This window comes from Meleagris gallopavo, chromosome 3 (assembly GCF_905368555.1).
Source record: "Meleagris gallopavo chromosome 3, MGAL_WU_HG_1.1, whole genome shotgun sequence".
NCBI lineage: Eukaryota > Metazoa > Chordata > Aves > Galliformes > Phasianidae > Meleagris > Meleagris gallopavo.
In genome coordinates this window covers 1,450,726-1,467,245 of record NC_139406.1, presented here as the reverse complement: position 1 = coordinate 1,467,245, position 16,520 = coordinate 1,450,726, and the positions used below count along the sequence as shown (strand labels likewise).

The following is a 16,520-nucleotide window of genomic DNA, read 5'->3' as shown; positions in this document are numbered from 1 at the left end:
AACGATGAACACATAGGTGCTCTAATTATCAAAAGAGAACGTACAGGCAAGTAGAGTGCCTCCGGGAAGCAGTAGAATAACCCACTAATCCAAGTGTAAATGTCATTTTTGACAAAACTAAGAAAAAGTGTAAAGCTGCTAACATCTTCCAAGATGAAAGTAGTTTGCATTTTTCCCTAGTAAGATTTTCCAAAAAATCTATCAGAATTGACTAGCAGAACCTCTGCTTAAGAAAACTTAAAGACACTGGAGTATTTTCCTCAGTTTATTACACTTTAATATTTAACTGTCATCTGAATGTTGAATTATAATTTGATAGTCGATAACATCTATCAGCAGTATACTAGAGCTTTCTCATCTGTGCTCAGAAAGAGACTTTGGTTTGATGTCAGTAAGAATTTCATGTTAATAGAAACCAGTTATGTATTTCAAGGATAATATGTAGCCTTCAGCATTAAAACCAGAATTGAGTTCCCAGGGCCTGTACTGTGAAATCTAACTGTACGTTGATATAGCTCTGCCTTAAGAAAGAAGAATCAAACAAAAATATGTCCAAGAGGCCAAAATTGAAATTATCTATTTTTCATGGGCCTAGTAGATTAAAATGGTGTTCCTACCCTGATCCTTAAAAACTCCCACAACAACTGGGAGAATAACTCTTTTTTTTTTCTTGTTTCCTTTCCTTTTTTATTTTTTTGAACTATCTTCCTGAAAAAGATACTGAAGTGAAGATTGAACAGTACATCAAAAATAGTTAAGTTTCTCAGGAAAGTCATTAGGGACATTCTGACAAACTGAAAACAGAAAGTTGCATTATCTATTTTCATCCAAGATATTCTGAGGCTCTTTGCTAGCGTGTTGAAGAGAGATTGACTGAAGAAAGGAGCTAATGTCTCTTACTTTCCTCATGTTTGTTTTTATCCAGTCTCTCAAAGAGTCTTCCACTGATTAATTTTCTTTCACATCCTTTGCTCACAAGTAGCATACTTCAGGTATGCCTTATCATGCGTGTGTTCTTTACTAGAACTTGCATTTAGTCTTCTCCTATGAGATTAAGGAATCAAGCACAATTTCTAATTTATTTTTTTTCCAAATGCAGTGGTAACAAAAAAATATCACTTTCAGTCTGGATTTTTAATAAGCCTATGAGTGACTCTCTGGTAAACATCTTTGATGTCTGGGATTTAAAGAAGTAGTTATGTACAGAGGAAGCCATGTATCCTGAAAGTAGCTTGATGTCCTTGCTGAGTCCACTTCCTACCCCATCTGCTCATAGGCCTGGGTGGTCAAATTGTGGCTGGTGCTAGAATCCACCAGCCTGCCCTGAGCTCTCCTGGGTTCCGTTTGTGCCCAGCCCTCCTGCTGTGCTTAGGGTTCTTGGGCCTTACCCACTTCCTCATATGAACAAATTGCCCTTGGACTACCAACACTGTCCTTAAAATCCTGGGGATAGTGCCCTTCAGTGAGGGTACAACCTGCCCAGGGCTAGCCAGTGGCCTGGCCCCTTAAAACAACAACCCCATTTGTGCTGCTTTCTAAAAAGCCATAATATTTGTGCAAGTGTCCAAAGAATGTGAAGAATTTTCCAGAAGAAAAAAGAGGTGGATTTTTCTCTCTTTTTTTTCTGTTTGTTTTGTTTTGTTGGTTTTGTTGTTGTTTGTTTCATTTTTGTTTTGTTTTGTTGTGGCTTTTTTTTTTTAGTTTTAGCTTAGCATTCTGCACAGATTCCAGTTAAGTGGAAGAAGCAAGGTAGTACATATACAGCTTTTAAAAAGTGCACAGAGATGCACAGTGTTTCTGCATACTTTACTGTTATGCTGTACCAGACAAGCATTATGTTCTTCTAAAAATGTGAAGATAAATGGTGTTGTTTCCTACTTGGTTTTTGTATGCATCTATACCACTTGCCACTTTTAATTCTTAGTAAGAAACAAGCACTGGATCTCTTTTACACATCTTTTTCTGAACAGTTTAGATCTATTGATCTAACTATCACGTGAGACCACAGAATAGATTTCCAGACATCATTACAGAACACAAGATCTTGTCACTAAGTTCTAGGAGGATTCTATTGCCATTGGTAGGGTGAGCAACACTTCAGTTTCATCTCATTATTGGTCTGAAGACACACTGTTCAAGAATGGATGAGCCTCCATAAGAATGCAATTTCCAACTTCTTCTCTAGAGTTTATTTAAAACCAACCATTTTAACAGTTGACTTCACATGTGAGAAGAAGTTTATAATCTGTTTAAAGTGAAGACTGAAATTCTTCATGTGTTTTGCACAGCTTGCTGAAGAGTCAGTTTGAGGTGGGAAATAGCTTTTGTTCTCTACCAGATGAAACCAGTGTTGGAACAAATAATCTGGTGAAAAATGAAACACCTGCCCACCACAAAACCTCACATTCAGCTCTATTTCTGTTATTTCCTGAGAACTCTTCTTAATACCTGTGTTGTTTTTACTGCAGCCAGTAAAACAAGACTCAGTCTCATCATTACTGAGCCTTGTTAGTTTTATAAAGTATAGCAGATTTTTATTAAAAACAACAAAATCAATCTTGAATCAGCAAATTAAAGTCTTTTGCTTCCCTCTTTTTTTAGTTTTCTGTTCTTGTTACTTAGATAATTGTAAGATTACGAGTGAGCCTGATTAATCTACAATTCAAGTTCAAACTCTTTAGGATGTCCATGTATGAAAAAGGCTCCATCTGGGACTGACGGGGGTTGCAGGTATTGTACCTTAGAGATTTCTAACCAGATGAGTATATGTCTGTGACTTGTGCATCTCTGTTAAAGATTTTTACTGCTCTTTCTACAGATTGTTTTCATCATTCCATGTTCAAATAGTTCCTTAGAAGTTTTTAAAAATTCCTTGTGTATTTTTGTTGTTACATCCAAGTTTTGATTTACAGTGTAAAATCTATGCTAAAATATTTTGGAAAGGTCTGTGATTTGTGTTGTATCAGGCTATTGGAGATATTATGGGGACATTTAATGTGATTAATTAATGGCGGTGATTTAAAACACATAGAAGGAAAAGAAATTGTCTTGTATTGTAGGGTTATGTTACCAGTAGTAATAGAATAATGACACTTCTGATGTTTGAAATTTAATTCTCAACTGTTAATAAGCAGGGAAAAAAAGACGCAAGATATTTTTCAAATAGGTTATAAATTGGTTTTAATTACAACCTTGATAATTTGAATTAATGATATGCACTTTATATCTGAATGGAGTTAGAATTGTGTTCCCAGTTTATTCAATCTGTAAGACCAATATAAATTATACTTTTAACATTTAAATATTATGTTGCCTTTGTTTGTGTGAGGTTTTATGGAATCCCTCCTGCATAATCCTTCTGAGTTGTACTGATTTCAGCCAAAGCAGTGTTACTAGCACACCGGTGTTTTGGTTGTTGCTGAGTGATGGGAGCACACCTGGGACTGGGAGTTGAAGAGCCACTAACATGATGACAGAGCAGCAGGGAATGAAGTAGAGACAGAACAGCAAGCCTGATTTGGGCAAGGGATTATTCCATAATACATGATATAACAAGGAAGGTCATAAGGTTGTGGGGAGTTAGCTGCTAACTCTGAATACTGCTAGCTATTTTCTTCTACTTTATGTACCAGGAATATTTTTCCCAGTATTAGCTGCTACATCACCTTCCCAAGGATCAAGACTGACTGGCTTGTGGTTCTCTGATTCCTCCTTCTTAACCTTCTTGAAGATGAGAGTGATGTTTGCTTTTCCCCAGTCTTTGAACACTTCCCTCACTTGCCACAATTCAGTAAAGATTGTTCAGAGTAGCCTTACAATCACATCTGCCAGATCCCTTAACACTTATGATTGCATTCCATCAGGGTCCATGGAGTTAGGAATGTCCAGCTTGCTCAAGTAGTTCCTGCCTGATCCTTTTCCATCAAAGATACATCAGCCTTTCTCCAGCCATTCAGCCTTGGATCTGGAATTCCTGAAGATCCACCTTGGAAGTGAAGACTAAAACATAGAAGTCATTCAGTTCCTCACATTTTCACTGTCTCAGGAAACTAAGTCTCCCATTTCCTTCAGGAGAGGGACCACATTTTCCCTAGTCTTTCTTTTTGTCACTGAGGTAATTGTAGATTTTCTTGTTCCCTTCAATGTCCATGGACAGATTCATTTCTATCTGGGCTTTTGTTTTCCTAACTTGGTCCCAGGTTTCTTGGACAATTTCTGTATGTCCTATATGTCCTCACTTCCACCTTCAGTATGTTTTCTTTTTGTGTTTTGTTCTGTCCAGGAGCTTTTTGTTCATCCATATATGCCTCCTGGTGCTTTTACATGACCTCCTCTTGGTTGGATTAATTGCTCCTGAGATTAGAGGAGGTAATCCTTGAATACCAACAAACTTCCTTGAACCCTTCTTCCCCCCAGGGCTACTGTAAGAAGCAGATCACTTATGAAGCCAAAGTGCTCTCCTGAAGTCCAGGGTGGTAAACTTGCTGTGCACTCACCTCATTGCCCTAAAGATCTTGAATTCCACTGTTTCGTAATAACTGCAGACAAGACTTTATAGGTGAGAACAAAGTGTAGAACAGAACTTCTCCTTCTTGGCTTCTCTGTTACTTGAAGAAGAAAGTTGTCATCATCAATACATTCCATGAATCTCCTAGATAGCTTATATGCTTCTGTGTTTGGAGATATGTTTGGAGCAACCCATATATTTATGAAGTAAATTTGTTGTGTTCCTCTTTCTCATTTTTGTGTTTATGCTTCTAGCCCCTTTAAAGGGATTTAAGAGCTGAAACCCACTTGAGTGATATGAATTCCAGCACCCTGTAGACTATTTAGTTTTCAGTATCTTCCTAGGAAGTTGAAAGTGATGGGGAAGAGAGGTATAGCTGGGCTTCATGGATCTGATGCACTTCTACTTTTGTCAGTTTTATGATCTTTTAATTTTATTGATTCTGATGAACGTACACCTATTTTGTGCTCCCGTAAGGCTGAATAGATGCATTCCTTCATTAGCAACAACTTAGAGGAGTTTATCCCCTGCAGCAACCATATTCACTGACAGGAAAAAAAAAAAAAAAAAAAAAAAGACACCATATAGTAACATGTTCATTTTGCCATACTGTCAAGATAGGTCTCACATTTATTAGTTTTACACATATAAAAGCAGGCTATTTCATAGCCCTAAAAAGAAAATTACCTTTATACAGTGATGAAGAAACTTTATTTCATTGAAGTTCTACTGGAACTCTATGGTAAAAGCATGTACTTAGAGTTATAGCAACCTGGAGTTGCTAAGTCCTTTTTATCTTTCAGTTACTCTTCTTTTTAGAGCAGTGCTATCAGCTGTGTGTATTTTGACTGATCTTTGTATCAGTCAAAAAGTAAAACTGTATTAAGAACATCTGTTTCCCTCCATGAGGAAAAACAACAACAACAACCTAAGGGCAGTTGTCTTTTTCCGTCTTTTGGGTGACAATCTGGAGCTGGAAAGAATATTCTGTAAACCATGTTTCTGAACCATGTATTTTTCTACAACTGTTAAAATTCTAAAACTAGGTAAGAAATACCTCCCCTTAGCTGTTCAGTTATGCAGTTCTTCTGAAGTGAAATAGAAGTCTTGAGGAAAATCATCAGTGAATGTGCTGTAGAATTCTACGTGGTTGGAAAGTGTCTAACTTTTGTATTACTCCTAACTTGTTCTCCCTTACTCTGCTTCCCTTGTCTAATTTTTGTAAGAGAGACTTCTCCCATCAAGTCATGCTCAAGCCCACTGTCATGGCTTATTATTTAGTAAATGGTGAACTTGAAAATACATTAGTAGTTATTTTATCAGATGTTTAGATTACTAGATTTTCTGCCAATGCTACTACTGTTAAAGAAGTTTTGTGTTTTAGTATATAAATGACATTTTTTCTTTTTTCTTCTTTTGGTACTTCTTCATACTTTGTTTTAGAACTCAGCATCTTTCAAATTTTAGCATGATGTGGATTTGGTCATCTCAGTTTGATCTGTATTATTCAGGTGAATAAACATTTAAAAGACTATACCATATTTTTGCTGCTCTTTCTGTTTTTTCATTCTTCGTACTTTTCCCATGATCATTAAAGCTCAGATCACTATTCTGTTCTGCTCTGTCTGCTCAGTCTCTTACTGCTTAAAGTTTTTGATATGATGTGAGAGAATGTCAAGATGAGTGAGAAAGTAATTTGTTTAGGTTTTTCTCCTCCTATTCTTTCCAGGAAGAATATAACTAATTTATTTATTTATTTATTTATTTTCTTTTAATACCTGAATGCATTGTGCTAGAAATTGTGTATCTGGCCATCAAGGCAGCTGTAGTGAGTTTTACCTTTAGCTTGAAATATTTTGATGTTTTGATGTATTCTGAATCTCCTTAAAAGTGTATTGTGGTTTTTGACCAACTACCAAGAAAGCAAATGCACTATTTTCTGCATGTTAATTTTACTGGCTTGAAGAACAGAAAACATGAGTTTCCCTCATGTGTTTCAGTTTTTCATTTCTTTTTTTTCCTATCTTTCAAAACAAATTGTGATTGTAAGACCTGTCCCTCTCCTTGTTCTTTTCTCTCTAGCCATTTTTTCTCACTTACATCTATACTCTATAGAATCATAGAATTACTCAGGTTGGAAAAGACATTAAAGATCATCAAGTCCAACCGCAACCTAACCATTCTACCATAACAACCCACCACTAAATCATGTCCCTGAGCACCACATCCAAATGGTTTTTAAACACATCCAGGGATGGTGACTCAACCACCCCCCTGGGGAGCCTATTCCAGTGTTTAACAATCCTTTCTGTAAAGAAGTTTTTCCTGATATCCAACCTAAGCCTTCCCTTGTGCAACTTGAGGACATTTCTCTTCATCCTGTCACCAGCGAGATGATCCCTGCTCTCACTGCAATCACATTTCAGATATTTGAAGAGTGCAATAAGATCTCCCCTCATTGAAGTCTTGCATTTTGCTGACTTGTCCTTTACTAGATCTATTGATTGTTTTTGCTTATAGTAACCTTTACCAATTTTCTTATTTAAGTATTTGTTTGTTGGTTGTTTTTTGTTTGTTTGTTTGTTTTTTAATTATTATTATTCTGTCAAGGTCTTTTCCTTGCTATATTCTACTTGCATTTTCTTATGGGACTTAATGAACTTGAAGAACTTGAATGACTTCTAAATCTATGACTTGTCAAATGTTTGTCTTTTCAACTACTATAGGTATTCTTTGGTTTGATAGATCTTCTATTTTTACCTGTTATATATTTCTTTGATCTTCCCCCCCCCCCCCCCAGCATTTTGAAAGCTCATTTGAAGGAAACATTGAATCACAATGTGTTCCTGTGGCACCTTTCGTTCTGCATCATCTTCTCCTTTGGCATCTTTTTATCGTGTCTTACTCCATTCCCCTGCAAAGCTGCCTAGTCTACCTGAGTTTTCCAATTATTTGCTGTGACACTACTGGCTACAATTAGCCATCTGAATCAACATGAAGGTCTCTTACTTTGATCAAGTGTCTCCATATACCATCTGTTAAAATTTGTTATGCAGTGTCACAATTATTAAAAATGTTGCTATTTTGTGGTTACACTTAGGTAATATGTAGAGAGCTAGAGATACATTTATGGTGGGAGAAAAAATGGAAACGGGAAATGACTTGGAATAGTTCATAATTTAACGAGTGTCTACTTCTACAAAATTGACTTTAGCCCCTGTAATGAACAAGTAACATCTTACAGATTTTTATTTTTTTTTAGCAATAACAAAGATTTTCTTCATTCATATATAATGACCCTTTGCATTCAAGTCACATTAAAATTTGAGGATTTTTTTTCAGCTCTGCTTTCCCTCCTGCATCTGAGACCAACGAAACATCTCATCCTTATGGACATCTGAAATAAAATCAGTCTTAGTAGCAGATCAGTTGTAAGAATTGCTAAAAAAATTTGATGAAATTTTAAAGTGAATATAAAATCAGGTTAAGCAAACATTTCCTTTATTTTAAGAGCTAATTGATTGATTTCAAACAAACAAGTAAAAAAGTTGTTCAACCTTAGACATGGTAGAAGAATTACAAATAAACAAAGAAATATATAAAAAGTAATGTTGCATAAAAAAATTGTATAACATAATATATATAACATTTTCTCTGCATAAAATGATTTGTGTTCAATTATAATTCACATCAAAATAATCCTAAATTCCAAAGAAAATGTGGGCAGTATTAAAAAAAACTATCAACAGTACTCATTATAACATTATGTCTGAGCTGTTCATATAGCAGAATCTGACAAGAAGATTTATGACTTGAATTAAAAAGCAGTATACAGAGTTCAAGGTAAAACAAGTACAAAAGAAACCTGAAACCTCAGTTAAATTTCTTCAGTAAATACTGAGGCATTTTAGACATTCCTCAGAGTATACATATGTAGATATATACTAACATAGTTCCAGAACTATACAGGGGCAGGTATTACTTGTAGTGACAAAGTTCACAATGTCAAGACTTGAATTTATTCTGAATTGCAATTAAACCTGAAAAAATCTAAAATTCACTTCAAGAAAAAATAAAACAAAACTCATAAATCTCTAGAAACAGAACTAAATGGAAAAGTTACTTTTGAAAATGCTTGGTTTTCCCTTTTCTCCAAATTATTGGAGATCTCTTCCCATTCTCACATTCTCTTCACATTCTCATGTGCAAATAAAATAAAATAAAATAAAGTAAAATAAAGTAAAATAAAATAAAATTGTATGCATCAGGATTTTTAACCACTTCTATATTTTTCAGAAAGATACTTTGTTTTCTGTGCAAGTCAATGATATTTTATCGACAAAGGCATGGTTCTTGAAATACAAATAAAGACAATTTATTGTCTTTGTGGATTTTTTTTTTCCCTCCAGGATATGAAGATCCTTATTGCTGTATTTTATTTTATTCCAGCTATTTATGAGCTCTCTTGTGAAGCATACAAACACTTGGGCAAAACTTCAAATTACTACTGGATAGATCCAGATGGAAGTGGAGCACTGGGACCTTTGAAAGTTTACTGCAACATGACAGGTAACTGTGCTGTATTTGTTAATCCATGTTTGTTTGTTTGTTTGTTAGCATCGAGAGAAATAGGATTTTTCATAATTCTTGTTACTAGGCAAAAGAAAAATAATTGCTAAGAAATTTTTGTGGGAGAGATTAGGGTCATCAAAAATGTAGATGTCATGTATTGTAGTCTAATAAAGGCAGTAACTTCCTCATTTCATAAGCTTTTTGAACCAAAGCTATCAATTTTAATATCTTCAGTGCTGCATCATTTAAAATATGCATAGATATATGTAACCATATACCAATACTACTATGTTTTTGTAAACTGTATGCTTTTGTAGTTTTTTTACATTTTATTTTAGCAAAGTTTTTGATACTGTTTCTCACAGTACCCTACTGGATAAAAATGTCCAGGATATGGCTAGATAAATACAGAATATGGTGGGTGAACTATTGGCTGACAGGTCAGGCTATAAAGGTAGTACAGTTAATGGAGTTCCACCAGGATGGCGACCAGACATTAGTGGATTTCCACAGGGCTTCATTTTAGGACCAGCCTTTTTAATGTTTTCTGTAATGACTTGGATAGAGGACTTGAAGGCACACTTAGTAAATTTATGGATGACACTGAATTGAGAGGAGCTGCTGGTTCCCACAAGGCTAGAAAGGCTTTGCAGAGATATCTTGACAAATTGGAGAGCCGAACAATTCCAAAATATATGAAGTTTGAAAAGAACAAGTGCAGAATTCTGCACAAGGTATGAGGGAACTCTGAGTATATGTACAGGTGGAGGGATGAGCTCCATGGAAACTATATGAGGTCCAGGTTGATGGAAGTTGAAGATGAATCAGCAGTGGATCATGGCAGCCAAAAGGGCCAATCATACTTCAGGTTGCATCAGGCCCAGCACGTCCAGCCAACTGAGGGAATGGATTTTTCCACTATGTTCTGCATTGGTGCAGTCTTACCTCAAGCACTGCATGCAGATTTGGGCAACTCGATATACATACATAAAACTGTTAGAGAACACTTAAAGGAGAACTGTGAAGACGGTGAAAGATATAGAACACAACGTAAATATCTTGGTTTGTTCGTTCTAGAGAAGAGGGGACTGATAGCCTCATGGCAGCCCACAGCTCTCTCATGAAGGAAGCAGAGGAGCAGGAACTGAGCTCTTCTCTCTGGTGGCAGCAACAGGACCTGAGAGAATGACACAGAGCTGCATCAAAAGAGGGTCAGACTGGGTGTTAAGAAAAGGTTCCCCACCAGGAGTATAGTCCAGCATTAGAACAGGCTGCTTGGGGCAGCAATCATTGCACCAAACCTGCTGGAGTTCAAGAGGAATTTGGATAATGCTATGAGAGTTTTATCTTGTGTGGTCCTGTGTGCAATCCTGAGCAAGGATTTGGACTCAATAATGCTTGTAGATCTGTTCTAGCTTGGTATATTATATGATTCTATGATGCTGTGTTTGCTGAGAACTAGTTCAGTAATGTCTGTGGTTTATCCAAAGGTAACTTTCTCAGAATATCATATTACTTTTTTTTTCTGTCAAGGTATTAATGACTTTCCCACACCTACAGGAGAAACAAAATATGAGTTTTCTTGTATGTCTCTTTTTCATGTATTTAACTTGTGTTAGAATGATTTATTTTGCGTCATTTCTGAGACTATAGTATAAAACTTTATCAAATCATTTAAGTTTTTGTTTTGTTGTGTGGGTCTTGGATTTCATTTTGTTTGTCTGTTTTGTTTTTTTTTTTTGTTGGTTTGGTGTGTGTTTTTGTTTTGTTTTTGTTTGGTTGGTTGGTTGGTGTTGTTTTTTCTGCTTTTTAATACTGATTTTGTGTGGATAATTTCTCATTTGGGCATTCTTATTTGAGCTACCCTGTCTCAGTCATCTGTGCTGACATGCTGAGGCAGAAAGTTGTGATAATGAAAAATGAAAATGGGGTAATTTTTTTTGCTCTGGGAGTATATTATTTATTTGTTCTGCTAATACATGGCAATCATCTCAGCACTTCCACTGATTTCAAATTTAGGGCTGCTGATAAAACAGATCTGTCCCCTGAACTTTCCCAGCACAATAAGCTTGAATTTTAATCTATTTGCATTGGAAATCCGTCATACCTGTGAGTCTTGGACTTCAACATCAGCAGCTTGAATATGAAGGTGCTATTAGTACATATAGTAAACTTTGGCTTTCTAGGGGTCACACCTCATATGTATCTCTTTTCAGAAACCTGTATTACTTTGGGCTTGTGGGTGTTTTATTCTTAATCCAGTTTGACCAGGGGAGAGAGATTGTCACTGGCAGGGAGAGGTACTTGAAGAGGGATGCAAGGCACGTACAAAAGACTCCAGAGCAAGTGCCTGTTGGAGACAGATATTACCATTGTTTCATATTACCATTAATTCATATGTTTGAATAATAGATGTGTATGTAAGAAAGGAATCTGATCTAAGCTCTGAGACTGCCATAAATTGTTCTGTGTCTGGAGAAATAGGTCAGACAATTTGTACTGAGACGGATATGTAAAGGCTTTCAGATAAGTAGATCCTGACCCACTTAGAGCTTTTAAAATTATAACTAGCACTTCGAACTGCATTCGTAACTAATCAGACAGGCACTGGAAGGAACAACACCAAAAACTGCTGATATATTATAGTGATTTCTACCATGGAGAATAAATTCTGTGTTCAGCACCAGCTGTGGCTTTTGAGTACTCTTCAAGAGTAATTTTTTAAAGTGAAAATATACTGTGGTTGTGGCATCAGGCACAAAAAGAAAGTGTACATATCCAGTACTGTGTTGTTGCTTATATATTTTAAATGTAAGCACACAGTAGAATGTACAAATAGCTTCTGCAAAACTGAGGGGAAAAAGAAAATAGAAACAAATAAGAAATTAAAAGTAATCATTTCATTTTCCTAAAGTTTCTCATGTAGAATCAGAGAATCATAGAATTGCTCAGGTTGCAAAAGACATTAAAGATCATCAAGTTCAACCGCAACCTAACCTAACAACCTTCCCCTAAATCATGTCCCTGAGCACCACATCCAAATGGTTTTTAAACACATCCAGGGGTGGTGACTCAACCACCTCCCAGGGGAGCCTGTTCCAGTGTTTAACAATCCTTTCTGTAAAGAAGTTTTTCCTGATATCCAAACTAAACTTACTCTTTTTTTTTCTCTTGGCCTCAGGAGGAAGAATAGGCTTCTGTATATTTAATCTGATTTTGTGCCTGTCCTGCAAGAATTTTTAGAAAGAAGATTAAGAAAAAGAGGAACAGTGCACAGGAACCATAGATGCCTAGTTAACATATGCTAATGGCTCTATGGAATGTCAGTGGAAGAAGCTGACCAGCATTTCTGTCGTTCTGCGAGCCTTTATTACTGTGGCTATGGAAATCATGGTCTTGGTGTCATTTCTTCTACTTCATAATTTAAACCAATGATGCATGGCAGAAGAGAAGGATTTCATAGTAAATTTTACTAGAACATGCATCAGTTATTTATTTATACTGGTCTTGAAGATATTATGCCTCTGTGGTATGGCTTTAATCTCACTTCATTATCCAAATAGCTGCAAGCATAATGACTCCAGTTGAGTGGTACTTGCCCTATCTCCTTTCTAATACAGACATTTTCCCTATAGTTGTATATCTTCAAATACTTCAGCACAAGAAAGGATATGAAGCTGTCGGAGCAGATACAGAGGAGAACCACAGAAATAATCAGAGGGATGGAGCATGTCTCCTATGAAAAAAGCTGAAAGATAGGGCAGTTTAACTTGGAGAAGATAAGTTTCCAGGGAGAACTTCATGTAACTTCTAAGAAAGACAGAGAGAGACTATTTTCAAGGGCTTATAGTGATAGGACAATCATTGCAAATGATTCACTAGGTTCCGGTGGACATTTCCGATATAAAGAAATATTTTCATTTATTTTCCCTTAAGATTTTGTCCTTAAACAACACTTCAAATAGTGTCTTTTCAGTGTGACATATTCAGAGCTGGTTGTCTTTAACTACTTGTACATACTTTTCTGATAGACAGTGGGACTAGGAAGTAAACAACTTACCTTCTGCTAGTATTTCTTTTGTCATTTTGTTCAATACTGAAATCAGTGCAACTAAAGTAACACAGAGATGATTAGTTTAAATGAAACAATTCTAAAAATCCTAACCAGCGTTAGGGTGCAGTTCTGCACACTGATTTATAATTCTCTAAATTAGTTTACCTCGCAGGGCAGGTTAAATATGCTTTCACTATTGCTGTTAAAATTTTTGCAATTCTTTCTTCTTTTTGTTTTCTCTGGTAGATGCTTTTTAAGAATAAATGATTTCAATGGAATGATCATTTTTCATTTTTATAAAACAACTTTAACTCCTTTTAACTCTATAGCTGAAATAGTTTCAAACTACTACATGTATTTTGAAAGTTATATATATATGTGTGTGTGTCTATGTGTAAATATATATTAAACATACATATGTAGAAATATCTAATAAAAATATAGGGAGGAGGGAGAAAAAGATACTATGAGCTCTAATTTTTTTTCCACATCATCCGTGTAATTCAGATCTTCTGTCTACAACAGTGTTGCAAAGAATGTTTAATTTAATGACACAGCTAATGACTGTTGTGATACCAAACCACACAATTCAACAGAAATTGAAACACCAAGTATGTTCCTATCAAAGAATAAAATTGGAGATTTAACTTTTTTATGGGTTGTCTTGTACAGTTTTCGTGTGATTTGTGGTGTAGCATATTGTACAGCACATTGCAGTATTCTAATTGAAGTGACAAATGAAAGGATGATGTTAAAAATCATGATGTCTAGTAAAGAGACAGTTTTCTCCAGGCTGACAAGTGGGAAGAAAAGACACTCATGAATACTGAATACAGTCGTCAAGTGGTAGTTACTAATCCAAAAGGGCCTGCAGGCATCAATTCTTAATGAATATGATGCACCCATAAGAAGAGAAGATGGAAATCATTTTTATTGCATCTTCAAATGATTTCACCTTGAGAGAAATGGTTGTGTTTCATAGTCCAGTCTCAAGCAGAATTCCCTATGAATCACAGTTTCTCAAGCTTTTTCAAGAGCAGGCTATCTTAAGGACAAGGTGCACAAGACCAGAGAGACAGAACACTTTATATTTCCTACATCCTGGCATGAATTCCCCCCCCCTTTCCTCACTGGTTGAGTACTCCAAGGTTCACAGTCTACCCAACACTTCTAATTCCCTTAGCAGATGTTCCACCCCTGTTTACTGCATGGTTAACCTCATCCTATTCTCCAATTCTTGCTAGTCTTTACCTACTATGGTATGCTGGGATAACTTTTCATAGTCAACCTTTCCCTCTATTTATCATTCAAACCACAAAACTGGTTTGTACCAGTACATGACCTAATGTTACTCAAAAAAGCAGTTCTTCTATTTGCAAGTAGGAATTCATCTTGTGTCTGAGTTCCATGACACTTGTTATGACTCCAAAGAGGTCCAAACATCTTACTGTTACGCAAAAATAACATTTCTTTCCCCACAACCTTGCCTTTGTCAAAAATATTGTTTTACATTTATAAGTAGTTTCTGACTACTCATCTTTTTGTTCAGTCTGAATACTAAATGTGCACCACTGGTGTGATTACAGGTGTGAGAATTACCAGCAATTTAGTACTGTTCATCGTCATAGATCACTTATCCTAACTCCTCTTCCTTGCAAGTTCCTGCAAAATACACGTATCAGAGAAGAAGAGACTTAGATATAACTATAGTCAACCAGAAACATTTTGGGTAAGAAGTAACCAAAACTGTGTTAGTGATCAAAACAGTCATATAGAAGTAATGCAGTCAGCTTGAGGATTGAATCTTCTAGATTGATACTTTTTTTCTGTGGCTGACATAGAAAGGACCACATATACTGGAGTGAGCTTGCAGTCTTGACTTCTGGTTATAATATGCTCCTATATTCTCAAGACTACTTTCCCTGACGTGTCAATACAGAACCAGCTTAGGGCTGAATACTGTGAAAGTCATCATACTCAATATTAATCAATCTTCCATTATTGAAATGCAACTATTAAAAAAGCCTCTGATCTGTTTCAGCAGAGAGAGGGAAAAGTTTCTGAGAAAAAAAACAAAACATAACTACTTTGAGCTATTGAGAAAAAAAAATATAAAACAATATCTTAAGAATAAATGTAAAACTTCAATGGGGATAACAGCAACTGAAAATTAAAGTAAAGAGGAAAACTTGTTTACACTTGTGAAATATATTTGTTATCTTTCCTGAAGTTAATTTTCCAGATTTATTTCCATTTAATTTTCATTATCAAATCTTGCGAGTTAGTCACACGACACAGTGTTCTCTTGCCAGGAAGATTTCTTTATTGACATAATGATCATGATGTATGTCTCCCTCTCTCTCTACTTTCTAAAGCAAGCCTTTTATATTCTAACACGCATTTCCACTAACAATCCATTGGATAGAAAGCAACCAAATTCCATAACAAGTCCTCACAATCAGCTGAGAGTTTATCTTATGGTGAAGTACAAAACACCCGTTTATTCAGAACCTCTGTCTCCTTTCCAGAGCTTCATTACAAACAAGTTGAGACTTGACAAGGCCGAGCTGACCTCTCCATCTCTCCCACATACAAATATTATTTGATTTTCTAAACAGAAACACTATTCTTGCTTGAGCACCAAACAAGCTAATGAAGAAAGTTCAATAGGAGGAAACTGATTGTTTAGAATATGGTCAGTGATGTAAAATTGTGTTAAACGCTATCATCAGCATAACAAATATTTTAAATATTAATTGGGAAAAAATCCTTGGACTAATATTTGATTAGATCATTTAAATAACCAGCATTTAGAGTAAAAATCTATCTCACTTTTTATTATTGAAGTGCTATTATTGAGTGGGCAGGACTGTGAATAGCTCATTGCAATGGAATGGTCTTCTCAGCAGAATAAATTATATCAGTTTCATTTCATTTTGAGTGGTCATTTCCTTTTTCTAATGTATTATGTATTATTATATGTTAACTAGAATAAACCTGGTATAATAGAATCAGAGATCATAATAATCATAAAATGGCTTAGATTGGAAGAGAACTTAAAGATCATCTAGTTCTAAACCCTCTGCCATGGACAGAGTTCCCAGCCACTAGATGAATCTATCCTGAACCCCAACCCACTTAACCTTGAATACCTCCAGGTTATGGTTTACATCCACTCTGCATGGTACTCTGGACAGCCTGTTTCAGTGCCTCACCACCCTCTGAATAAAGAATTTCTCCCTAATATCTAACATAAACTTCCTCTCTTTTAGTTTTAAACCATTCTCCCTTATCCTATCCCTATCAAAGCACATAAAGAGTCAGTTCCCCTTCTGTTTATGATCTCTCTCCAGGTACTGCAAGGCTTCAACAAGGTCTCCTCAGAGC

At 35.8% G+C, this 16,520-nt stretch overlaps 1 protein-coding gene across 1 annotated transcript in view; it reads left to right on the top strand.

Moving 5' to 3' along the window:
* CNTNAP2 (contactin associated protein 2) overlaps positions 1-16,520 on the top strand; it is a 791,915-nt gene that overhangs the window by 532,789 nt on the left and 242,606 nt on the right. The window contains exon 12 of the mRNA XM_010708239.3: positions 8,957-9,076. Coding sequence (XP_010706541.1) covers positions 8,957-9,076 — 120 coding nt within the window. The remainder of the gene's footprint in view (positions 1-8,956; positions 9,077-16,520) is intronic.